Source organism: Neodiprion lecontei, chromosome 2 (genome assembly GCF_021901455.1).
Source record: "Neodiprion lecontei isolate iyNeoLeco1 chromosome 2, iyNeoLeco1.1, whole genome shotgun sequence".
In the NCBI taxonomy this organism is placed as follows: domain Eukaryota; kingdom Metazoa; phylum Arthropoda; class Insecta; order Hymenoptera; family Diprionidae; genus Neodiprion; species Neodiprion lecontei.
The window spans coordinates 42,770,435-42,791,575 of NC_060261.1; the positions used below are offsets into that span (position 1 = coordinate 42,770,435).

At 39.7% G+C, this 21,141-nt stretch overlaps 1 protein-coding gene across 1 annotated transcript; it reads right to left on the bottom strand.

Annotated features, from left to right (window-relative positions):
- Window positions 1–660: 660 nt before the first annotated feature.
- Window positions 661–20,954, bottom strand: LOC107223428 (protein tweety). The gene is made up of 9 exons (XM_015663107.2): window positions 20,870–20,954; window positions 7,420–7,650; window positions 5,427–5,699; window positions 5,012–5,346; window positions 4,489–4,920; window positions 4,285–4,386; window positions 3,943–4,176; window positions 2,787–2,980; window positions 661–2,689 (listed from the first exon to the last, which is right to left on the bottom strand). Exons 2-8 carry the CDS (start codon window positions 7,555–7,557, stop codon window positions 2,809–2,811), a joined length of 1,686 nt encoding a protein of 561 aa, XP_015518593.1. The 5' UTR covers window positions 7,558–7,650; window positions 20,870–20,954; the 3' UTR covers window positions 661–2,689; window positions 2,787–2,808.
- Window positions 20,955–21,141: the final 187 nt, after the last annotated feature.

Below are 21,141 nucleotides of genomic sequence, written 5' to 3' on the forward strand. Positions count from 1 at the left end.
TAGATTTAAATTGCGAGTCGTAATTAACAGGTGTGCCATTAAATTGTGAATATTTCACTACTAATTGTGTGACTTATTACCACGCGAATGATAAACTGTTATAAAGTTATTGTAAACGGGGTGTGTAAATAAAATGTTATTCCAGAATATTATCCTTAGATTACACATTAAGATTCAAAATTCCACATTTTATAAGTTTCATTCAGCTACAGCATTATATATACAATGGTTTTTTTCTAATTGTTTATAAACTAAACCGAAATCTTTTTCATCTAACTTGGCAGTTTCGTTGCAATTGTTTTTTATTTTGTCTTTCTCTGTCTATCTTCAATAAGTTACGTGATGGAAGTAAAATCACCATCGTTGTTACAGGTAATTTCGCGCCCAAAAAAATCTTCAAAATCCGTACAAAGTAAACGTATATATGTGTCTTTTACGGGATCTTGCAAATACAACAATGCCACATAACGTCCGTGTCTGCGCAACTATTTCTTAAGATTACAGTAAATACGATATTATATCGTAGTATTAGAAAATAATCCGTTTTGTTGTGGTTGTAACCGATAAATTGATGAAGTTTAATGAAACTTTACCATAGGTTCATCAATCGATACGATAGTTCTGACGTAATGTGTTTGTACTTAAAAAACGTGGCCTGAGTTTTGGGCAGCATTTTATACAATATGCATTAAATTATGGATACTAATATTACTTGTTTGTCGGTGTTTTTTTTCTTTTTTTTTTTTTCAAGAGGAAGAAAAATCAATTGGGAGATAACAAATATACTTACACATATATACACATTCGTATATAGCTATATATTAAAATTCATACTAATCAATTGCCAACGGCTTGATATACCGATGAAATTGAAAAGATTTGTGTGCTTTTTCTCGTCTCTCCTGTACATGTTACAATTAATCGAAACGTTTGGCTGCAATGTATATGAAAATTATCTTTCAGTTTACCTAGACGTTATAATTTTTTTCTTGTTTCATTTTTTTGTCGAAAGATATTTAAATGCATTAAAACAATGACGTCTCGTCATCAATAATAATTATGTCTTTTGTGGAGTACAAATACACGTACATTTTCTTAGCAACAGTTCATTAGAAAATGAGCATTCTTATTTTTTTTTTTCTTATTACTAATGAAAATCAAACTCCGATCAATGTGCAATCGTAATATTACCAATCACATACCATACATACATATGTATATATATATATATTCAGTGATCTACGTGATTAATAATTTGAAATATATAAATATGTAGGTTTGCGTGAAATCTTTCGTGAAAATAACCTATGTATAAATTTGAATCCGAACTGATAGAACGCCAAAAACCAACGCATGCAAATTCCAACGTCCGTTTCACTAACTCCGGTATAACGTAACATACCATAAAATCTACTACAACCAGATTCTTCTATACGGGAACACTGAGTATTTTTACCATTTTCCGTCCACTGACGGTTAAACGGTTTTTTCTCAATATTGATATTCGATCAAGCTTTCACCAGTGAATTAACCAACCTATTTTCACATAATTAGATCCAAGATTTTTTCGCCCCCTCATTATCGTTACGCTATCGTCGTCACGACGATTTCACAACTCGAAATAAACCCCCGCCGCTCAATAAATCGCATATCCTATGCCTAGCTTACGTAATCCGAAGACTCCAGAGATATCACCGTATAGTACTTCAAGCGATCAAAGAAACGTTAAAATCACTCCTATATCAGTTTGCCGATTACATAGTATTCATTTGTTTACCGTGAAAAGTAACATATGTGTTATTTTATCTGCTTGTCCTTACCGAATTCATCGACCCATTTATATGTACGTATTTTGTATTGAGTGTATGACAAACCGTTTATTAAACTTTAACCGGTATGTGCGTTTAAAATCGTTTCAATTATTTAATTGTATTACCGATGATTCGTTATTTAATGAGATACAAGAAGATTGTTTTGATTATGTTTCTTGATATTTTCACACACGCGCACACATACACGCACACACACACACACACACACGTTCGTAACACATACACATACAGTATTTGTCGATCGTGAGCTGTATTCAATTTCTTATTCTCAATAGAGAAATTTTGTTTCAGTTTCTTCGAAAGTTTTACTCTACAATCCAATCAACTATCGTCAAATCGATCGTTACACCCACGAAATTCTCCCAATTACAATTCGGTAACGGCATATAAATTGGGATCGCTGCCTTGTACCTGACTCAAAGTGGGAACGGGTTTTTCCTGCCTAGCTTGAGCCCTGTTGTATGTTCCATACATGTTCGGTACCGCGTTGTTTTGTCCACCGTTATTAAACTGACCCCTCGAAAAATTACGGTCCAAAGTACGAACCTGATCCTGCATCTGATCTTGTATTCTGATATTAGGAGCTTTGTTTCTAACCAGGGATCTGAACTGATTCATGTTCGACTGCGAACGTGACTCGAACTCCCAGGAAGGCTGGGATGGATTAGGCGGTAACGGTCGGTTCTGATTCCACGCCGGAGTTGGACCGCGTTTCAGATTGGCCAGGTTCTTCGGATCAAGGGTCTGCGTTTTTCTAGAGTCTTGGAAAGTGGCTAGATGAGCTGGGCCGTGCGAATTATTGTGCGACAGAGTCCCGGTGAAAGACGCGACGGTTGGCGTCCAGGGCGGTTCTCTACCTAAAAGTTGAAGACGAAGAACCAGTCATTAAACGAACGAGTAGACTTCGACAATGAAAAAGCCAAGAATGGAAGTACGACTCGAGCCAGGTCTTACCAGGTCCCGAGGGGGCGTGCCCTCAGTAGAAATCACTAGATTCAAGGGTTTTGCACTGTTTGCTTAAAGTCGCGTACTGGCCAGGTTGGTCTCCGAGCCCAGCCCTGTGGTGCTCAGCCCGTCCACTTGCCGATTGCTGATTATGCTGAGCCGATTTAATGTCCCCGGCTCCTCCCCCGTTGACACCCCCACCTCTGTAACATGCAGGGAAAAAAAAAATTAAAAAAAAAAAAATATCAAACAAATAAACTTGCAACTTTTTCTATCGTTCGAACGCGCCATTCTGATCTTTATCATTTATATATGTATGTATACTAATATATATATATATATAGTTGGAAATGTAAAGTTGCGCTCAAGTTTAATAATGACCTCGATTTGAATCTATGTTATTCTGTATATAAGAATCAATGAGAATGCATAATTTTTAACTTATAAGCCCATTGTTCGCAGGATGTGAAAAAAAAAAATCAAGGAAAACATTCAAAGCAACATTCGGGATTACGTAATTATATGTATATCAAATACTAATATATTAATAGCGCGCAATTCTACATACAGCAGCCAATAATTACTTCAAATTAAACGGCGTTATTTATAAATGTAAATGGTTTACATTTTCATAGTTAACTTTGTCGTTTTTGGCTGTTTTTTCTTTTTCTTTTTTTTTTTTAATGAAAAATCAATACAATTGTTACTACATGCCGTTCCGGATTTATTATCAGATTGATTAAAACAATTATTGTAAGAGGGCTGGGAAACGTTTATTGAAATGATCGATTTCGGACTTCGGATGGTGCCAAAATCTTGTCAACTTGCAAGAACTGAATCGATGCTATTTGGCGATAAGTTAACCGTTTCGAGCAAAAGTTCCTAGACCCCTTGACACGATAACTGAGACGATACAGTTAGAAAGTTAATACAGAAAAGATAAAATTTCGATCGTAAATATTAAGAAGAAAAAAATAGTCGAGAGAGAAGAAACAAAATTACAAGGAAATATATATAAAAAATAAATTTAAAAAAAAAAAAAAAAGTACACAACAAAGATCGAGCAAAACCGGCGTGATTTTGAAAAATTGTTAAACTCGTTTTATTTTTGAATCATTGACTGTAAAGTAAAATATAAAAATATAAATATTAATCATGCACAAACTTGAGCATGCTCTCGTGCAGTTGACGTGCTCGAGCAGTAGCTGTTGCGTAGGACGGCGGGGGAGGCGTGAGCAACAAGGGCTGCTTAATAGCATTTTTGTTGCCAATTTGAATACTAGGAGGGGCTGTAGGCGGGTACGACCCTTGGCCACGAAGAGTGCGTGCTGCGATAGCCTGCGAAGCCGCCGACGGAGGTAGGAACGGATCCTGTTCGTCCACTTGATGATAGTCGCGTCTGCGGGAGCAAAAAGAGAGACGAATAAATAAAGGAACGAGTATATGACAAAGAGTTGGATTCGACGCCGGACGTTGATTCATTCGCAAAATTGCCGACCGGGCTTACCGTTTCCGTATGTAAATCCACGTGTGCGAATCGACCCAAACGAGGACAGTGAAAAACAATCCGGCAGCAAGACTCGCAAGCAGCATGAACGTCAGCCCGTATCTGTGGTAAAGAAAAAAATTAAATGTTATTTGGATGAAAACTTTTCATGATAAATGGAGTAATTATTCCAACAACAATAACAAATCAATTATTCATACTCACAATCCTAAGTGGCAAAGACTTTTCGCAGCGTTAACATATTGCTTGTGCAGAGGTTTGCAGTCGAGGATAGTAGCGAGATTCGACATTAGACGATCGACGGAATTTACGTCGGTCATGAGGCTACTGAGCCTCGGTTGGAGCTGTTGACTCTTGAACAAGTCGTCGGCTAATCGTGTAACGATATTCAAATTCAGCCGCATGTTAACGGCGGCTCGTTGACCGTCCCGCAGTCTCTGGGTGAAGGGATTACTCCGAGTACTTTCGCAGTGGGTGTAGTAAGACAGGACCTCGGAAGCCAGTGTCGAGGGTACCGCCCTTGTCAAGTAATCGTCCGGAGACACGCAGAGATCTCCTAGAGCTACCGAGGTCGCCAGATAAAGGGAGGCCATTAGCCACGAGACTATCACGGCGAACAAACCAAACACGGAAAAGCTGTAATGCAGAGAAGATTTTTCGGTAAGCCTGGCGCGTCTTCGCGTTGTAAGCGAGGAGAAGGAAAGTTAAGGAAATACGTGAAACTCACGTGATCAGGGCGCATCGAGAGTGACGAGCTACGCCGACGAGTAAAACAACGCAGAGAACGAGAAGGGCGCTGAGAACAGCCATGGTAACCGGCCACCTTAACTGCTCGATTTTCTCCCCCATTCCAATGGCACCAGCCAAGCCAATTCCACTCAGTGGTCTCCTCATCTCGATGCTCCGGTTAGCGGCGACGCTTGTATTCAGTTTCATGCTAGTCAAGGCGGCGAGCAAAGCTGCCAGCATGGTTTTGTTGCTCGTCGGTTCGTCGAAGGCGTCTTCGAGAGCTGTTAGCTGGACCTGAATTTTCTGCTTGAGCGTTGCCTCTATCGTACCAGTCTGCGTGCAAGAAATCGGAAATAAAATCGAGGCTATGCCTTCAAACTGCGAGAATACCGAGAGAGCGTAGAAAACCTCACCTGATTTCTTATCGACATAATAATACCGTCGACGTGTTTCGCCGCCGAAATAAGCTGTATCAATCCATTGTGGAGGTCGTCGTTCCCGTAGAGACCAACGGCAACGGCGCCGCAGCACAACAGAGCCAGTATGGCGAGCGAACACTTCAACAGAGCGATGGATCTCCTTGGTCTTGGTTTCCGATCGCAGCATCTCGTCACGAGATAAACCAGCAGGACCAGAAGGGTGAGAATAAGCCAAGCTGCCGGGATACTGCCCAGTATGCCCAAGCTCTGTGGATGAAAGAGGAGATTTGAAAAAATTAAAAATAATAAAAACCGTGAGAAACAGTGCAGCTCGCAGAAAGAAGACACCTGCTTCTTTCGATCGGTGACCTGGAAGAAGCTGACTGTGTAGTTGCAGCTCATTCCGCGCGGTATAAGCAATTGAATAACCAATGGGGAAAATCAAAGCACTAATGATTTGTTAGATTGCAAAATTGAGCTTGGACGAGTCTCAGAATAATTGAACCGTCAAACTGTTAAACTGCAGAACAGTGAACTTGATTAGAAATGCAGAGGAGCTCAAGTGTGCAATCTGCAGATTCGTTCTGATTGATAATCCTGCTATGCGTATAGCTACGCAGCTTAAGTACAGTTATACAATATCATTGTGTCGCTGTGCTTGAAACACAACGGATTATAAGATTATGAGTTGAGTCAGTAGCGTCAACGTAACGAAGCATTGTGAATAAATTCATCGTGCATTACAATTTGAAAATGACCAATAGAATAATATCGCCGAAAAAAAATTGAACACTTCGCGCAACCGCCAAGGCTAACCGTCGTTGGGTTCCGACGTTGAAAAAACAGGCAACGGTTGTTTGTTTAGCTGTTACGAATAAATACACTCGTCGTATTAACAATCAACGGATGTGGGGCAACTTTTCAATTTTCATCTATCATTACGCTACACGACATAACGTCGTAAGTTGTAAAACCGCGGACATAAATGGAAATTTTCTATGACTTTCCGTTAGATGTTAACGTAAGATTATCAAACAATTGAAACGAGGATAGCGAAGGAGACTTTGGACTTTGTTCAGTTTGAACTTGATACGTCATACATCCCGATGATTGAATTCGATTAGTCATCGACTTCCAAAGCAGGAAAACCTTGCTTCCAGTGATTCGTTTGAATACGCGTAAACCGCTGTACAAAGATAATTCTTCTACCGTAATTTTATTACCGGGTAATAAATACGCGGTCGGAATATGCGGCAATAAATGATTTCTTGTCATTTCTAGGCCTCGTATGGTAAACGCGGCCTTTCGTGAACGAGTGGAAAAAAACTTGCCTAGTAACAATTGAAATCGAACCAGAAACTATCGAACCGAAACCTTACACGACTTCCATCGAATCGTATTACACTGAAATTGCGCAACAACTACGTGTGTAATATACGAAAACTAATTTCATCGCGAGACTATAATAAACTGTAGACTCTTTGATACTTGACCTGAGAAGGACTTAAAAATTTCCCGACCAAATATCACTGTAAAAAAAAAAAACGTATTTATATATGTATACATGAAAAGAGCTGCACGAGTTTTATTTCCTCTGTAAAATTCTTGTATTTTAATTGCAAACTATGCACGTAGACTTGAATTCAGACTGCAAGCACAACATACATATATAATACAGTATTCACATAGTTTCAACGACTCGCGTTACCTGCCTTCGGGGGATTCTGAAAATCCTTTGTACATTCCATCCGCGGTACACGGGATTCCTTACATATTTCATCAACGAGACGAAATATATATATATATATATATATATTATATACATAGATATTTGCAGGTACTTCGAATGCTGCAGAGATCTTCTTACATGCTCGCCTTGTAATTTTATTATGCGCGCGTATGCATACACGTATACATAATATATGTATACACAGGTACCTTAGGTATGACATGGAAACAGTACAGAGATGCGATCCGAAAAGCTCACCTCGAGATAAATTTCCGAGTGTGGATTGAAAGTGTTGTTCACGGAATGAAGAGACACGTTGAGGTGAGGGAGGTTGTGAAATATTCTTGCCAACTGTGGTACCGTGTACTGTTCTTGCTGCTGTTGACCCCCCGCCATTTTGGAGAAGAATCCTTATCTATCCGACAATCCCCTTGGATCTTTCCCCGCAACCTGCTAACAGCTTCCTCCACTTGTCAGGACATGCTCTGGCTGCAAATGAGGAATAAGAAGAAGAAAAGGATAAGTTTTCAAGACATGTATGTACATGTATATATATATATTTGCTACGGTAGCAATTAAATCACATCACGTGTACAATTTTATGATACATGGGAATTGGTACGGTAAACGGAAATCATGAACCTGTAATTTGATGCACGTGCAGCAGTACTTTAACGAACGCAACTTAAATGTGTTATATTATAGACGCGTATCGGAGAGGCTGCAGTTTGTCTTGATTATACGCCATTGCGTAATTGTCGCGTGTCGCCGGTCGCATTGTTTCGTTTTATACATCATATTATGCATGTAACGTAGGTATACGCCATAGAGATTTTCCCCGAATGAGTCAAGAGCCGAGCGAGCGATGCCCTCCGTCGTGCTACGTGAGGAGTCAAATTAAATTAGTCGAGGCGTTGTTGTACCGGCTGAAATGATTTTAATTAATGAAATCAGTGTGTTTAACGTTGTTTTCTCTAATCGTTGCTGTGTACATATATATATATATACATACAAACGTATTGTATCATAGCCTTCTCGACAGAAATAAAACTACTCGCTAACCCGTTTGACGCATACAGGAATAGGTCACTCGTGTAGAACTCGACGGGTCAAATAAAACTGCACCGTGCGGATTGTAAAAAAATTTATAAGATGAGAAAAAAAAAAAATGCGCTGAACTGCAGAATTCCTGTCCCATTTTTATTTTATCCTTTGTTTTCATATTACATATATTGTATGGAATATTAACACCGCAGGAAATGACAGGCACAGAGGAAAACCAATACATTTTGCGATGACATTCACAATTTGGCGGAAGTCGAGGTCGCATAATACACGTTGTTTTTTCTTTGTTAGAAAAAAAAAAAAGAGTATTTCAATCATTGTAAATAACCGGACAATAGACTCTGATTGCGTATGAGACTCAGAAATGTACAGCATTTGTTGCTAATATATAGTCGAGCCCTTCGCGTCGATACGAATGAGAGATTATTTAATTTTATCGAAAAAACCAAAAAAAAAAAATCAGAAAAAGAAACTCGTAATTGTAAAATTATACACGTGTGGTATTTTTCGTGAATAAGACACGATAATCTTCATGGAATTCCGGGAGTATCGCCTTCCGGTTTTTGTCCATCATCGGAAGGCGATAACGGCGGGCCGTTAAAGAGAAAGTTCGAGTGTATATTCTTAGGCCCTCTCCTATATAGGTATAATATAAGAGTGGCCGGGGGTTCAAGGACCGAATTCAAAAATCACGATTAGCTTCACGATGAGGGTTCGTCTTCTTCTTAAGACGAGTTGTACAAAATAAAGCTGACGCGGAAGGAGATAGTGGGGCAAAAATGATAACGGGGAACATCGAGATGTTGAATATTTAATCAAGATTCCGTCAAGTTTTTATACCTCATTTAACAAAGAAAATACCCTCGCGTCATCCGCGTGGAAAATGAATTAAATGCGCTCAAGAAATTATAGTTACATTTTTTAATTCAAGTTTTTTTCCTTACAAAATATACTCGTACGTACCTACGTGTGATTTCTTTTCATATCTCACTGTGCAGACTCGCGGTCATCAATTCATATATGTAGAAGTTAGTATAATATATTCTATTGCGGAAAGCGAGTCGGAATATTCCAGATAATCAGACATAACGACATCATCCTCTGTTCTCTTTGTCTAAAGATATCTGTCACGAGCGTTGTTCCTGATGCAAAAACTAGACGCATAGCTTGAAATGAAATTCTGGACAGTAGAGGAGTGGATGAAATTTGATAAGCTCGAAAAGCTTCGCGTCGCTCAATTACCAATCATTTACATTGGATTTATTCTATGTAATGAAAATAATTTTGTGACTAACAATTCCAAAATTTTCGTCAGCAGTAAATAGCGCGGTGAAAAAAATATTTTCTTCTTTATCTCCTCGTGTCTTCTGCAGCAGTTATCACTGCAGGGCGCGAGAGAGCGAAGGAGGCTTGCGAGCTGCATTAGTGAGTCATGGAGGGCAGAAAATACTCTGAATACATGTATACGTGACACGTGTATGTATATTTTAAAGCGGCCGATACAACAGTGTAGGTTACACAGCGACGATGGTGGGAAGATAGAAACGTCTATGATACACAAGCGTTTTCTAAATATCTTTTCAACGTTCCCAGTAATAATCATCGTTCTCAAATTTCAATTCTCGTTTTCGCATTGTAAACTTTTGAGGAAATAATAGTTGACGATTCGATTGAAACGTCAATTGGCAAGATTGATCAATAAAAAAAATGTATAGTACAGAGTTTTCTCTTCCTAGCGGAGGATAATAAAATCCTCGAAACTGTATCTTGAACATTATTTTTCACGCAGCTGTAATCACACCGTAAAAATAATTCGACTGCCTAGCTGCTAGCCGTTTAAGACATAACACGCACGTAAGGTTTTCGTTTTTCAATTTTTCCTCTTTATTTCTCTCACAGCTCGAGGCTCCCGTTACAAGTTACGACTGTTTAAGTGCGTTCCTGGTTTCGTGGGTTCCCAGAAGCTGCAACCGCGTCTCAAGAAGAAGGATGAGGAGAAGGAGGAGGACGAAGGCGAGACTTGAGAGAGTCGAAGAGAGTCGAAGAGATCGACATATCACAGCGAGTAGCTGCAGCGGCATCATAGAGCGTACACACATGCCGCAAGTATCATCCATATGCATACGCGCATACGTTGGCATACGTCACGTGTAACGAAAGCGAAGCTAAGGCAATGGACCAGAGACAAGGAAGGCAAAAGGCTACGGGATATAGGCGATATCTTTTTACCGAACGCGCACGCACGGATGCGTAACTTCCACACAACTTTGAACGGGTGTTTCTACGGTTCCGAAGCACCACGTTGCCTGCCGCCCTTCTCTCGTAGTACTCGAGACATCTGCGTCATGCGGCGAACTCTGACGGTCTATATCCATCAACCCGTGTGGAAATAAAGGTAGCAGAAGGTGCTTTATGACGAGTGGAGGCGTTGCGCAGAGATATCAGGATCGTGCGATTCCAGCCTCGCGTTTATGGCGACGGGATGGAACGTCCCTTAAAAACCACCGTCATCCATACCGAGCGAGGGAAAATTTTTACACTTATGGTCGGTCAAATATTGACATTTTTACGTTGATGAAAACGAACTTTTTCCCTCTAACCGCGTAAAGTCTACAATGTAATTATTTTCTGATACAGACACGCCGATACCACATTTTATTGAGACTCTTTGGACGGTTTAACGCTGATGGTAAAACATTGATTAAGCTAAGTCAAGACTAAGAAAACAAGTTCATTTTTCAGTTACCAAAAAAGGTGGCGTCGACGACTACGATAATTACTTTAAATAGTTTACACTTTTCTCGTAATTGTAACAATATTTGAACGATACACTTTCTTTTTTACTTACATTTTCCATCAATTCTGTCCAAGTGAAACTGCTATCTGGGAAGCAAAGGTCTGATGTGAAAAGTTTCCGCGATATTCCAGCACAAACAAACCAATGAAAAAAAGAAGTTCAAACTGGAATTTTCACACGCGAAATTTTTACGATATTTTTTTGTTTCCATCATTTGCAGAAAAAAACGAATTTGGGATCTCAATCGTTGTTGCGCGGGTGCTCTTTTTTGGGGAGTGGGATTTGACAGTTCTCTTTTTTGGAAAGGAGTTTCGGTGCGATCGGGAGGCGATAGCGGCGGCTACGCAACGTCGTCCGTGAATATTATGATTCATATCTCACAATCAGGTCGTCTACCAACCACGACTGCATCCGTGAACAGCTGCTGCTCTGGACTAAGCGGCTTCTCTTATATCCCGTTCATCTAATGATCACAGGTCGCAGGAAATCGAGTGTTTAAAGACCGACGAATAAACTTCCGGCGTACCTTGTACGATACATATAACACACACACACACACACACACATGCACGCACACGCGCGCGTTATATACCAATCCTATATATTGTGTAAATACATGTATCTATCCATGGCTGGAAGTATCTGCCGGAAGAAAAAGAAATTCGTTCAAGTTACGTAAAAACTGTCGTAATATATTGGATTTGTTTTCTACTTTTACCGTATTTTAACATGCGTAATTTTATCATGCAAACCGGAAAAATTATCATCATGTAAAGCGAAAAAATTCATTTACTTATGGACTGCATGGTTTGTTGGTTTTTGAAGAACAAGAGAAAAAAAAACCATAACTGGAATATATTATTTAGATGTTAAATGTTTTTCAAAGTTTTCTTTCTTTTTCAAATACCTGGGTATAAAATTAATGTTAAAAAATTAAATTCACGTCAAGACTTTCTCACATCTCGAGAGTATTAAGATAGTCGGTGTACGTGGTAAACATATTTCAATCTGAATTTAAAAAAAAAACACAGCGAAAATACGTTTGAATTTTTTAATCGACCGCTCTGTGTTTAAACTCGTAGAATAGAACGCTTGCGTTATTCGTTATTCTCCTCTCTCTCCTGCACCGTGACGGTTTACCGTGGCCCATATAGACCCGGAGCACGAAACGTACATGCATGCATACGTACGTATAACAGTTTGTGTCCTCATCCAGCCATGGAGCTGGATAATGTAGCGGGTAAGGCATACACCGCCTTTATTGATTTCAGAAAACCATCGCACGCACGTACGTATATCATTATAGATCCTTCCCCATGAGCAGGTGTTACACGGTACGACACCTTGTAAGATTATTCCAACAACATTAACAAATTTTCCCGTACCCATTATAACGGAACTTCATTTTTCACACTCATAGTATATAAATAATAAAAAGTAGGAATTACTCGTCGTCAGTCAACCGCACAGATTTTGAAAAGCGAGCAATGTAGACGATTTAAAAAAAATTTTCCACTTTCAAAATCCGTACAAGTACGGGCACAAAAATTGTTCGACGGAAATTGAAAAGTAAAAAAAAATTGTAGTATCCCGAACTATCTCGTTCGGTGAATATCTGATAATAAAATTTTTTTAAAACTAGATATAATTATTTCGTAATACGATTCAATTGACTAAAGTGTTACAGTGTCGACAGAGGATGGAAAACAGTATTATGGTATAAAAAAGAAATAAGGAAATAAATTCAAGGCAATAGATGCGCGGTGGTAGAAAAATACGATCATGCACACGCAACGCGCGATCTCCCCGAAAAGTCATCATTCCTCGTGTCGTGTAGCCTGCATAGCTTCCAGCAGGGGTGGCCCTTGCGTGATGCGTTATACGCGTGAGTTAAGTATTATTTACACACGTCCCTCTCTCTCTCTCTCTCGCTTTCTGTAGTTCGTTGCATGACACAGGGGAAAAATATCCACATATGCGTACGGTATACACGTATATAGATACGTAGAGAAACATGCCATATACATGAGTATACGTAATCCATAACGGTGAACCGTGTACTATTCGTCACAGAATTTACTCTCTCTCTCCCTTTACGTCCATTTTTTTATTTAATATGGGAAGAAAAAGGGCGGGTTTCCTCTGTCGGTAAGGGTAGGACCGCTACACGACCTTAACAATTCAAAAAAAATTATTTTCGTCTCTGCATCGATTACAAATCATCCAACCTGTTGTAAAAATTCATAATGTTTTGCTGCATGTATAAATGTAAAACAAAAGTTCATTTCAAATATGAAATCCAACCTCTTCTCTGCGTAATAAAATTGCGAGGAGAACGAAACATGATTTTGCATCAAATATAACTTTCTATAACAAAAATTTTCAAAATTATGACTGAACACCTTTTTTCGAGTAAACACTAATCAAGCATCTAACCCCTGCAGGAATTCTCACACACACGCCCGATATTTGTTGATTAGTTATTGTAACTTTCTTATAAAACGTACGAGACCATGAATGATTATTCCAAACCGAGATTGTATAATCTCTAGCAATCCTCTGTGTTATAGTAATGTTTGATATAGCTCGAAACGCGTATAAAAAAAAAAAAAAAAAAAAAAAAAAAAAACCGATATCCCGTGCAATAGGAAGCAAGTGAAACGTCGGCACACGGGATGTCTATAAACGAGTTCTACTCCGCTTACATAATGGGGAAAAGTGACTGCGGTGCGTGCGAAAATTGAGGTAAAAATATGCACGCATATACGTATATAGATCATAAAAGTTTCTCGGCATCGATACGTCTACGTACCAACACACTGAAAGGCGTGGCGATCTCCCGAGGGATGGATGGACGGGAGAAAGAGAGGGAGGGAGGGAGGGAGGGCGACGGGTTCACTCACACCCGGGAATCGATCGGGAACCAAGTCGACGGAGCCGGCGCCGCGCCGAGTTCCGCGACCCTTTTCTCTCCCTCTCGCTCTCTCGGCTATAAAGTACCCAGTCCCAGTCCTTACGTACGGAAGTACGAGAAGAGAGGCTCTTCTCGGGCGACCCGCGCCTCCGTGTCTATCGCCCCAACTTCCGGTTGCACCCGACGTAACTTCGCGATCACGAAGCCGGAGGCGGTACCAAAATCACCGGGTACTGCACGGATGCCTGAACATGGATAGACGGGACACGTCGAGTCATCTTTCGGATTTCGTAACAAATGCAATTATTTGTAGTTTATTTATTTTTTAATTTACATTTTCCAAAATTTATTAATGAAAACATAGATGATCGACGGTAATTGTAAATGTTTCGTAAAGTTTCTGAAATATGTCTTCAAACATTTATGTATGTACACACATTAAATAACAACACGGTTAATGAACAAGTTTGAAACATTTTTTTGCAAACACGAATCACTCTAGAAAATGCGAAGAGATACAGAAAGTTTAAGTCATACGATATATTGTATATCTTATCGATAGCGCGTCGAGTCGTAATTTCGCAGGCTTTTTCCCCTTCCGTAAAGATGGTAAAGAATAAAAAAAAAAAAAGAGTAGAAAAAAAACGAAAGGTCGGTGGATTTATTGCCAAGGACAGGTAGGTATAATAATATATAAGGTACAACAGTTATAGTGCAGAAGCACGATATGAGATATTGCCCCCGGATTCGCGGTCTCCCGATATTGCACACCGTTCGCTTTTAGTTATATATATATATATATATATATATATATCAATTAGAGCGGAATATATTTCACCTGAATTGAGAAATTGTTTTTTTTACAAGTACAATACTATAAACGACAGCCGCAGCTGCGTCCTGTATAATTTACAGCCTCAATGCCAAAGACTTTGTACGGTGAGAGTTGAACACGGTCAAACTTATAAATTGACGATAAATTTATCAGTCTTATTAGTGACTGTATATCACTGTAAATATTTTTCTCATTTCCAGTTTCTTTTCGTTTCACGATTGCGTGTGCCTACTCGATAATTAAATTATTGATGAAAAGTTTACCAAATCACGTACGTCGTCACATTTTCTTGGAATTATTTATAACTCAATGCGGTATTTATCATTGTTATTTGTGTTTTAAAATTTTATCGTTATACCTAATTCTACGAGTGCTTGCGGAAAGTGTTGACACGAACGAACTAATAATGTATCCAGGGTACTGAAAAAATAATACATACAGAGTGGTGACAATTATACCGTATTACACAGGGCAGCCGTAATAACAAGACGTCGTAAAAATTTATGCACACTCTTTGTTTGTTCGCAAATTTCTTCAATTTTGCAATTGTTCTGCGGCTGGTGATCGTCGACTCTCGCGCAAATCTGTCGAGTCAAGCGACGAGCTGCCGGTGTTAATCGAATTAGTCGAGGGTTGAGTGGCGAGGGACGCGATTCAATGAAGGAATACCATCAACGAATGAATGAAAGCTGTGAAGTGCAATAAAGTGCTCGTATACGCCCAAGGTAACTTTACATTCCTGCTTAACCTTATTTTTCCCGAATTTCCATAATATCCAATGGGACGCGGCATGAATTTATGATTCGACTCAGCCGTGTTGAATTTTCGTTAAAATTACCGTTGCATATCCGTCACGTATGTGAACAAAATACGTTATATTAGAGTCTGCGCCGATTTCCATTTCAAAAATTATTTTTCTACACGCATAACGTGACGCTGTAAGAAGGGGGGGGTTAAATATTCCGAAAATGAGCCGTCACGAGTTTTACCAACAGCCCCTGAAATCTGTTCAATCCCAAAAAAAAACATTGCCTGTTGAAATTTGTAACCACAGTAGACTTCACTTATACTTTTTCAACCCTGACTCGATCGTTCCTTTGATTTTATGTTAATCTGCAGTTTTATAGCCGGATACTGATAAATCTTTAATCTTACAGCTGGTGTCGTTTCCAGAAGCTTTATACTTCCTTGCAGGTTTTACGACTCCCGCGCACAATAGGTGGAGGTATTTAGGTACCGTGCATCTATGCGTTATACCCATCGGAATCGGAAACCGATAGGCGATCGAGTAGCTGTATGAAATAGTCTCGAGCAACCAGCGAGGATCTCTTGTCGAAACGTCACGTAAACAACAAGCAATTAGATCGAACGATCCCCCCTCGTTTTCTGATTGCAGAACACGATTTGTCCTTGCGAATACGGCCGTCATTTAGTTCCGCGCTCTTATTTAGAGAGGTAATCGTTAAGTTTCAGTGCAATTGCCGAGCTGAACTGCTGGCCAAAAAAGTGGCTGAATTAACTCCTCTGTTCGTTAATTGATCTAATAATTTGAAAATTTCTATTAACGATATTTTTTACACCTCGACACTGCATTAATAATAGAAATTGCCAAAATGAATAAAGAAGAAAAATTCAACATTGTAAGTACGCAAAATGTTACAGTTTATGTCCGAGTTACGTGAAATTCTTGGGCAAGCGAATATATGCTCTCGGTTTTATGGCGAGCCGACTAACGATGCCCTGTGATATAATAACGACCGGAAGTACGCGGTGTTTCGGTCATTAGCTGACCGGTCAATATCACACGCATTATATTGTACACGACGATAATATCGTAGGATTTTGTACGTGACACTAACTCGTGAGAATATCTTATTATCACCACGCTCAGTATTTAAGATGGTATAGTTTTTAGATCCCGATCCTTCTGCCAATTTTTCTCCAAGTTTTCCAAAAGCTTAAAGAAAAAAATACCGAATCCTGAAACGGCAGCGGCATTACTGCAACCACGTGTCAGATTCATCGAACAAATGTGGCGAGCAGATGGCTCGACGAACGTGAACTGCAGCGAGAATTAGGGTCTCTATGTAATTGCAGCTAGACATCGGATGGTCTACTACACGAAAGTTTTGTGAATACGAATGTGTACATAAGTATAAATAAAAATGGATTAAAAGTGTAGATAAACGTACGAAAATATCCATGAGCGATGATTCTTCTCTGGATTAATTATTCGCATTAATAACGACGAGACTGAGTACGTTTCCAATTAATTTATTCCTTGATACACGCGCCTCTCCGTCTCTTTGTCGATTCTTCGCACGGACATCACAATTCCCATATCACGCGTCTCGCTGCTATCACGTACTTTGAATCACGTGTCCAAAATATATACAATTTTAATCCAATTCCAAAGTTCTGTTACACCTTCTTGTCGCAGCAGCGTCATTTGCGACTACATACTCTACTCCTAGCTGCTGACACTTTGCGAGTGTAACAAAGAAGCGGCCTTGAGTGTAAGAAGCACCGTCACCGGCAGATGATAATTACAGTTATTACGGTTGGTTCGGTTTTAGTTGACTGGAAAAAACAGCGGGGAAACTTGGCGATAACCGCGCGATTGCACCTCCTGATTAATTAAATATACGTTTGTTTTTCTTTACTCGTTGAAGCGATTACCTGACCCCAACTGCAACGCATCGCTGCTACAGAAGAAAACAGGGAAACATACTCGGGATTTTTATTTTTATACCTATATCCATGCGGTGATGCAATCCCTAGGTTGAGACTCGAGTGTAGTTCTCGTCATTCGCGCAGTGTTGCAGCTCGCTTTGCTCGCAATTAGTACGACTTTTGACGAGGTTGAAGTTAGTAAGCTAGTAAGATTGGAGAAAAAATCAATAATTTTTTTCATTTTTATAATGATTTTTAAGGAACTAAGATTCCGAAATATAACGATGACTTTTGCCGACTCTAGGAAAGAAAACTATAACGATATTACGACGCGATGTTAGTTTTTCCATTGCGTTTCAGTGGTCGTCGTTGATTCAATTCTTACTTACATAACTATACGTACAGAAAAATTGTTATCGCGGGGTAGAAATATAATCATCGCGATTTTAGATATATAAATATCCCTGAATAATAACAATCATAGTGATAATAAAATTTACGCGCCGTGACAGTTAAAAAAAAGGGGAAAAAAAAAAACAGTTTGCCGAACGAACTCTAACTCAATTTGTTATCTTACGCCTGATAAATTTGTAATTACCAATTCCTAATCTTTAATTTTTACATCACATCATACAAGGCGCCAACCATTGGTACAAACATACTTCGAGACACATTTTTTCAAACGTCTGATCGAAACAAATTAAATGTTCGTCGCTCAATTCTTTCTTTCCTTTTTTATTTTTCCTTTTCATCCCGTTTTTATTTTTTTTTTTTTTATTTTCGTACTATACCAGGAGTTTTCTCGTCGTGTTAAATACGTCGTTCCTCGCAGATGAGTTTCGTCGCTGCATGCCCGTATTATACGTACGCCAGATCCGGCGTGCATCTCTCCACGCATTCGTGCTGCATATGTATGAATCTATGTATAAATGTATGTATGTATGATACATATTCACTGCATCCGGCGAGTCCTCTATTACGAGCGAGCGTTCGTTTCTTCTTTCGTCGTTGTTTTCTTTTCTCTTCTTTTTATTTTTTTTTTTTTTATTATTTCATTTACTTTATTTTATTTGTTTTACGATTTCGTCTCTTCTCTCCCAACTCTTCGCGCCCTATTTAAACCGCGTTGCGATTATATTCTTAATTCCGCCCTTGAGTCGCCGTTTAAAACTTCCCCGCAAATTTCCTTCCGCGCAGTATGTATACACATACATACGTGTTATGCTCGATATCGTTCGAACAGCAGGACTGGCGTTAACCGAGCCACGGTTTAACCACCTCTAGTAATTAGTTGCGCCGGAATGCGTCGTCAGGTGCAAACCACCGAGCCTTAAATCACCTGCACTGCGACGTTGCATTGCTCGACTAAAAATGCAGGGACGTCACCGCGATGATGATTCAATTATACGTTTGTTGGTATAGTGATCGCGCGGAAAACTCCCAAGGACGAAAAATAGTTTTTCTTTCTTTTCGTTCACGAAACGATATTATTTATACTTTTCACAGACATTACAGGACTTCGATTATAAATCCGATTTAAATTCGTACGAAAATATTAAGTAACAAATCGCAACATAGACCTTGAAATCTTTCTGTCATTCGGGTCAGAAATCGTCTATAAAAATTCTTTTTTTTTCTCGCCCTGTCTATGAATTTTTCCATTTTTTGCTGTTAATTTCTTTTTCTTCCATGTCACTGCGGACTTGGTTTGTATTTTATTTTAATTTTTTTTACTATCGTACGAGATACCGCGGTCTGGAATCATCCGAGATTTGTATTTATCGTCGGATTGTATTAAGTACATATGTCATACAGAAGCGAGGTGATAAGACGATGGAGTCTTGTGCGTAATGGCCTCGCGATTTGAAACGCTACTTTTGCTAATTGCCCGCCACACACTGCACATTCAATATTTATCTACGCCAGTAGTAGTTGCCCAACACTCTACAGAAAATCCCGGCTTCGATTCCCATGGTAATTAAAGACTGGATGCGGGAAAAGAGAACACCAAATTGATGGCTGTCTCTTTTTTTTTTTAACTACTTGATACATTTGTAATAAGAAACGCGTAACGGTGTCCGAAGAAGAATATAGAAGATATATTATTTTGTGTTTTTGTGTTTTGCTTTCCAAAGAAATGGGTTCAAATTTTATGTCTTTAACGTTGTAATACAAAAACCAATGTAAGATTAGTGAATTTATGTTAGTCCATACGTACAACATCTCACGATTGCAAAATGGACCTAGAAATATTTTATAAAAAAAAAAACGAGTATGCAGAGTATCACTGCTGTACTCGAAATTGTGATTGTTGTGTTTTTATTGATTGTCAAAGTATTTAAATCGCTCAAAGCTGTAAAATGTTTCGTTCTACCGAACTCAAATTTCCTCTGCGTACATTTATCCATTTTCTCAGATCCAAGTGATTGCGGAGAAAGAAAAAATAGCAAACTCGGAAAAAGGAATGATGAGAAAAAAAAAAAAAAATTGCAAGGCTAAATCAAATACCGACATCCCCAGCTACACTAACCGGCATCAGTATTGAATTTGGTTTCGTGCAAGTAAACAATACAACTGCACCGTTATCAGCGACCCTCGTCTCTTATCTGAACTCGTGCGTCGTCTATGCCTACAACCATCTCTCTCCAAAACAAAGTCGTACGACTCTACTCCAGACAACGAACGTTCAACCTTTCCCCCCGTAATACTTAATAATGAAATTGTCGACCAATCGCAGATTCGTACTTCCGCCTTGTGCATCATACACTGTGCAACGTAGTTAATAATCTACGTAGGGGTTCTTTGTCCCGTAAGCGTAGCGTAACGTAACGTAACCTCGTAAACGGGGCCCGCATGGCGGGTACGCATTAATGTGGGACCCTGAGGGTCGGGGGAAGGAGAAACGGTGGCAGTGGGTAGACAGGAAGGAAGCAGCAGGAAGGAGGAAGAGACGCCCCCGAGAGAGTCTAACCGGTGAAAATCCACCCTCGCTCAGAAGCGGCAGAGATGAATGTATCGATCCCGACCTACACACACTACACGAGTGGCTTTCGCCGACGAGGACGTAGCGCCGCGTTCCCTGCACTAATATCCTCCCCGTTTGCGATCAGGGATAGGCGCTGGCCGATCCTTGGATTTGACGAGCGGGACGAATGCAAAACGAGGCATCGTCATTCCCGTCGGTTGATACTATCGTCGATTGTCAAGGATTGAACCAGCGGTCATTTGTCGTATATAGAGACTCTCGAATGCCATTTTTTGTTGTCGATCGGAGGGTCCCGAAAGAATTGTCACAGCCGAGGATACCTGAGACTTTGTAATCGGCAGTGAGACGCGATAAATCGTCCCCGCGATTCACAATTTCGTGGCTGATATCATCGGGCGTTTGTTTACAGTGGATAAATAACAACGGGTATACCCTTACCTCAGTTTTCAGTTAGAAACGTCGGGGGTTCAACACCGCGCACTTGACTACACCTCACACAACTTCACTCGTTGCGGGCTCGAGGCCGACTCGCGATTTTTACTAATCGGCTGTACGCGGCGAGAGCGATGCCAGCGCCATCCGGCGGTGATTCCGACGACCACGCCGACGCCATTTTGAAAGCGATTGGGCGGCAAAACTTCAGAAATTCAAAGATCTATTCTTCGTAGGGAGATACGATTTCAAATCCTTTTTTTTCTCTCTGCTTATAA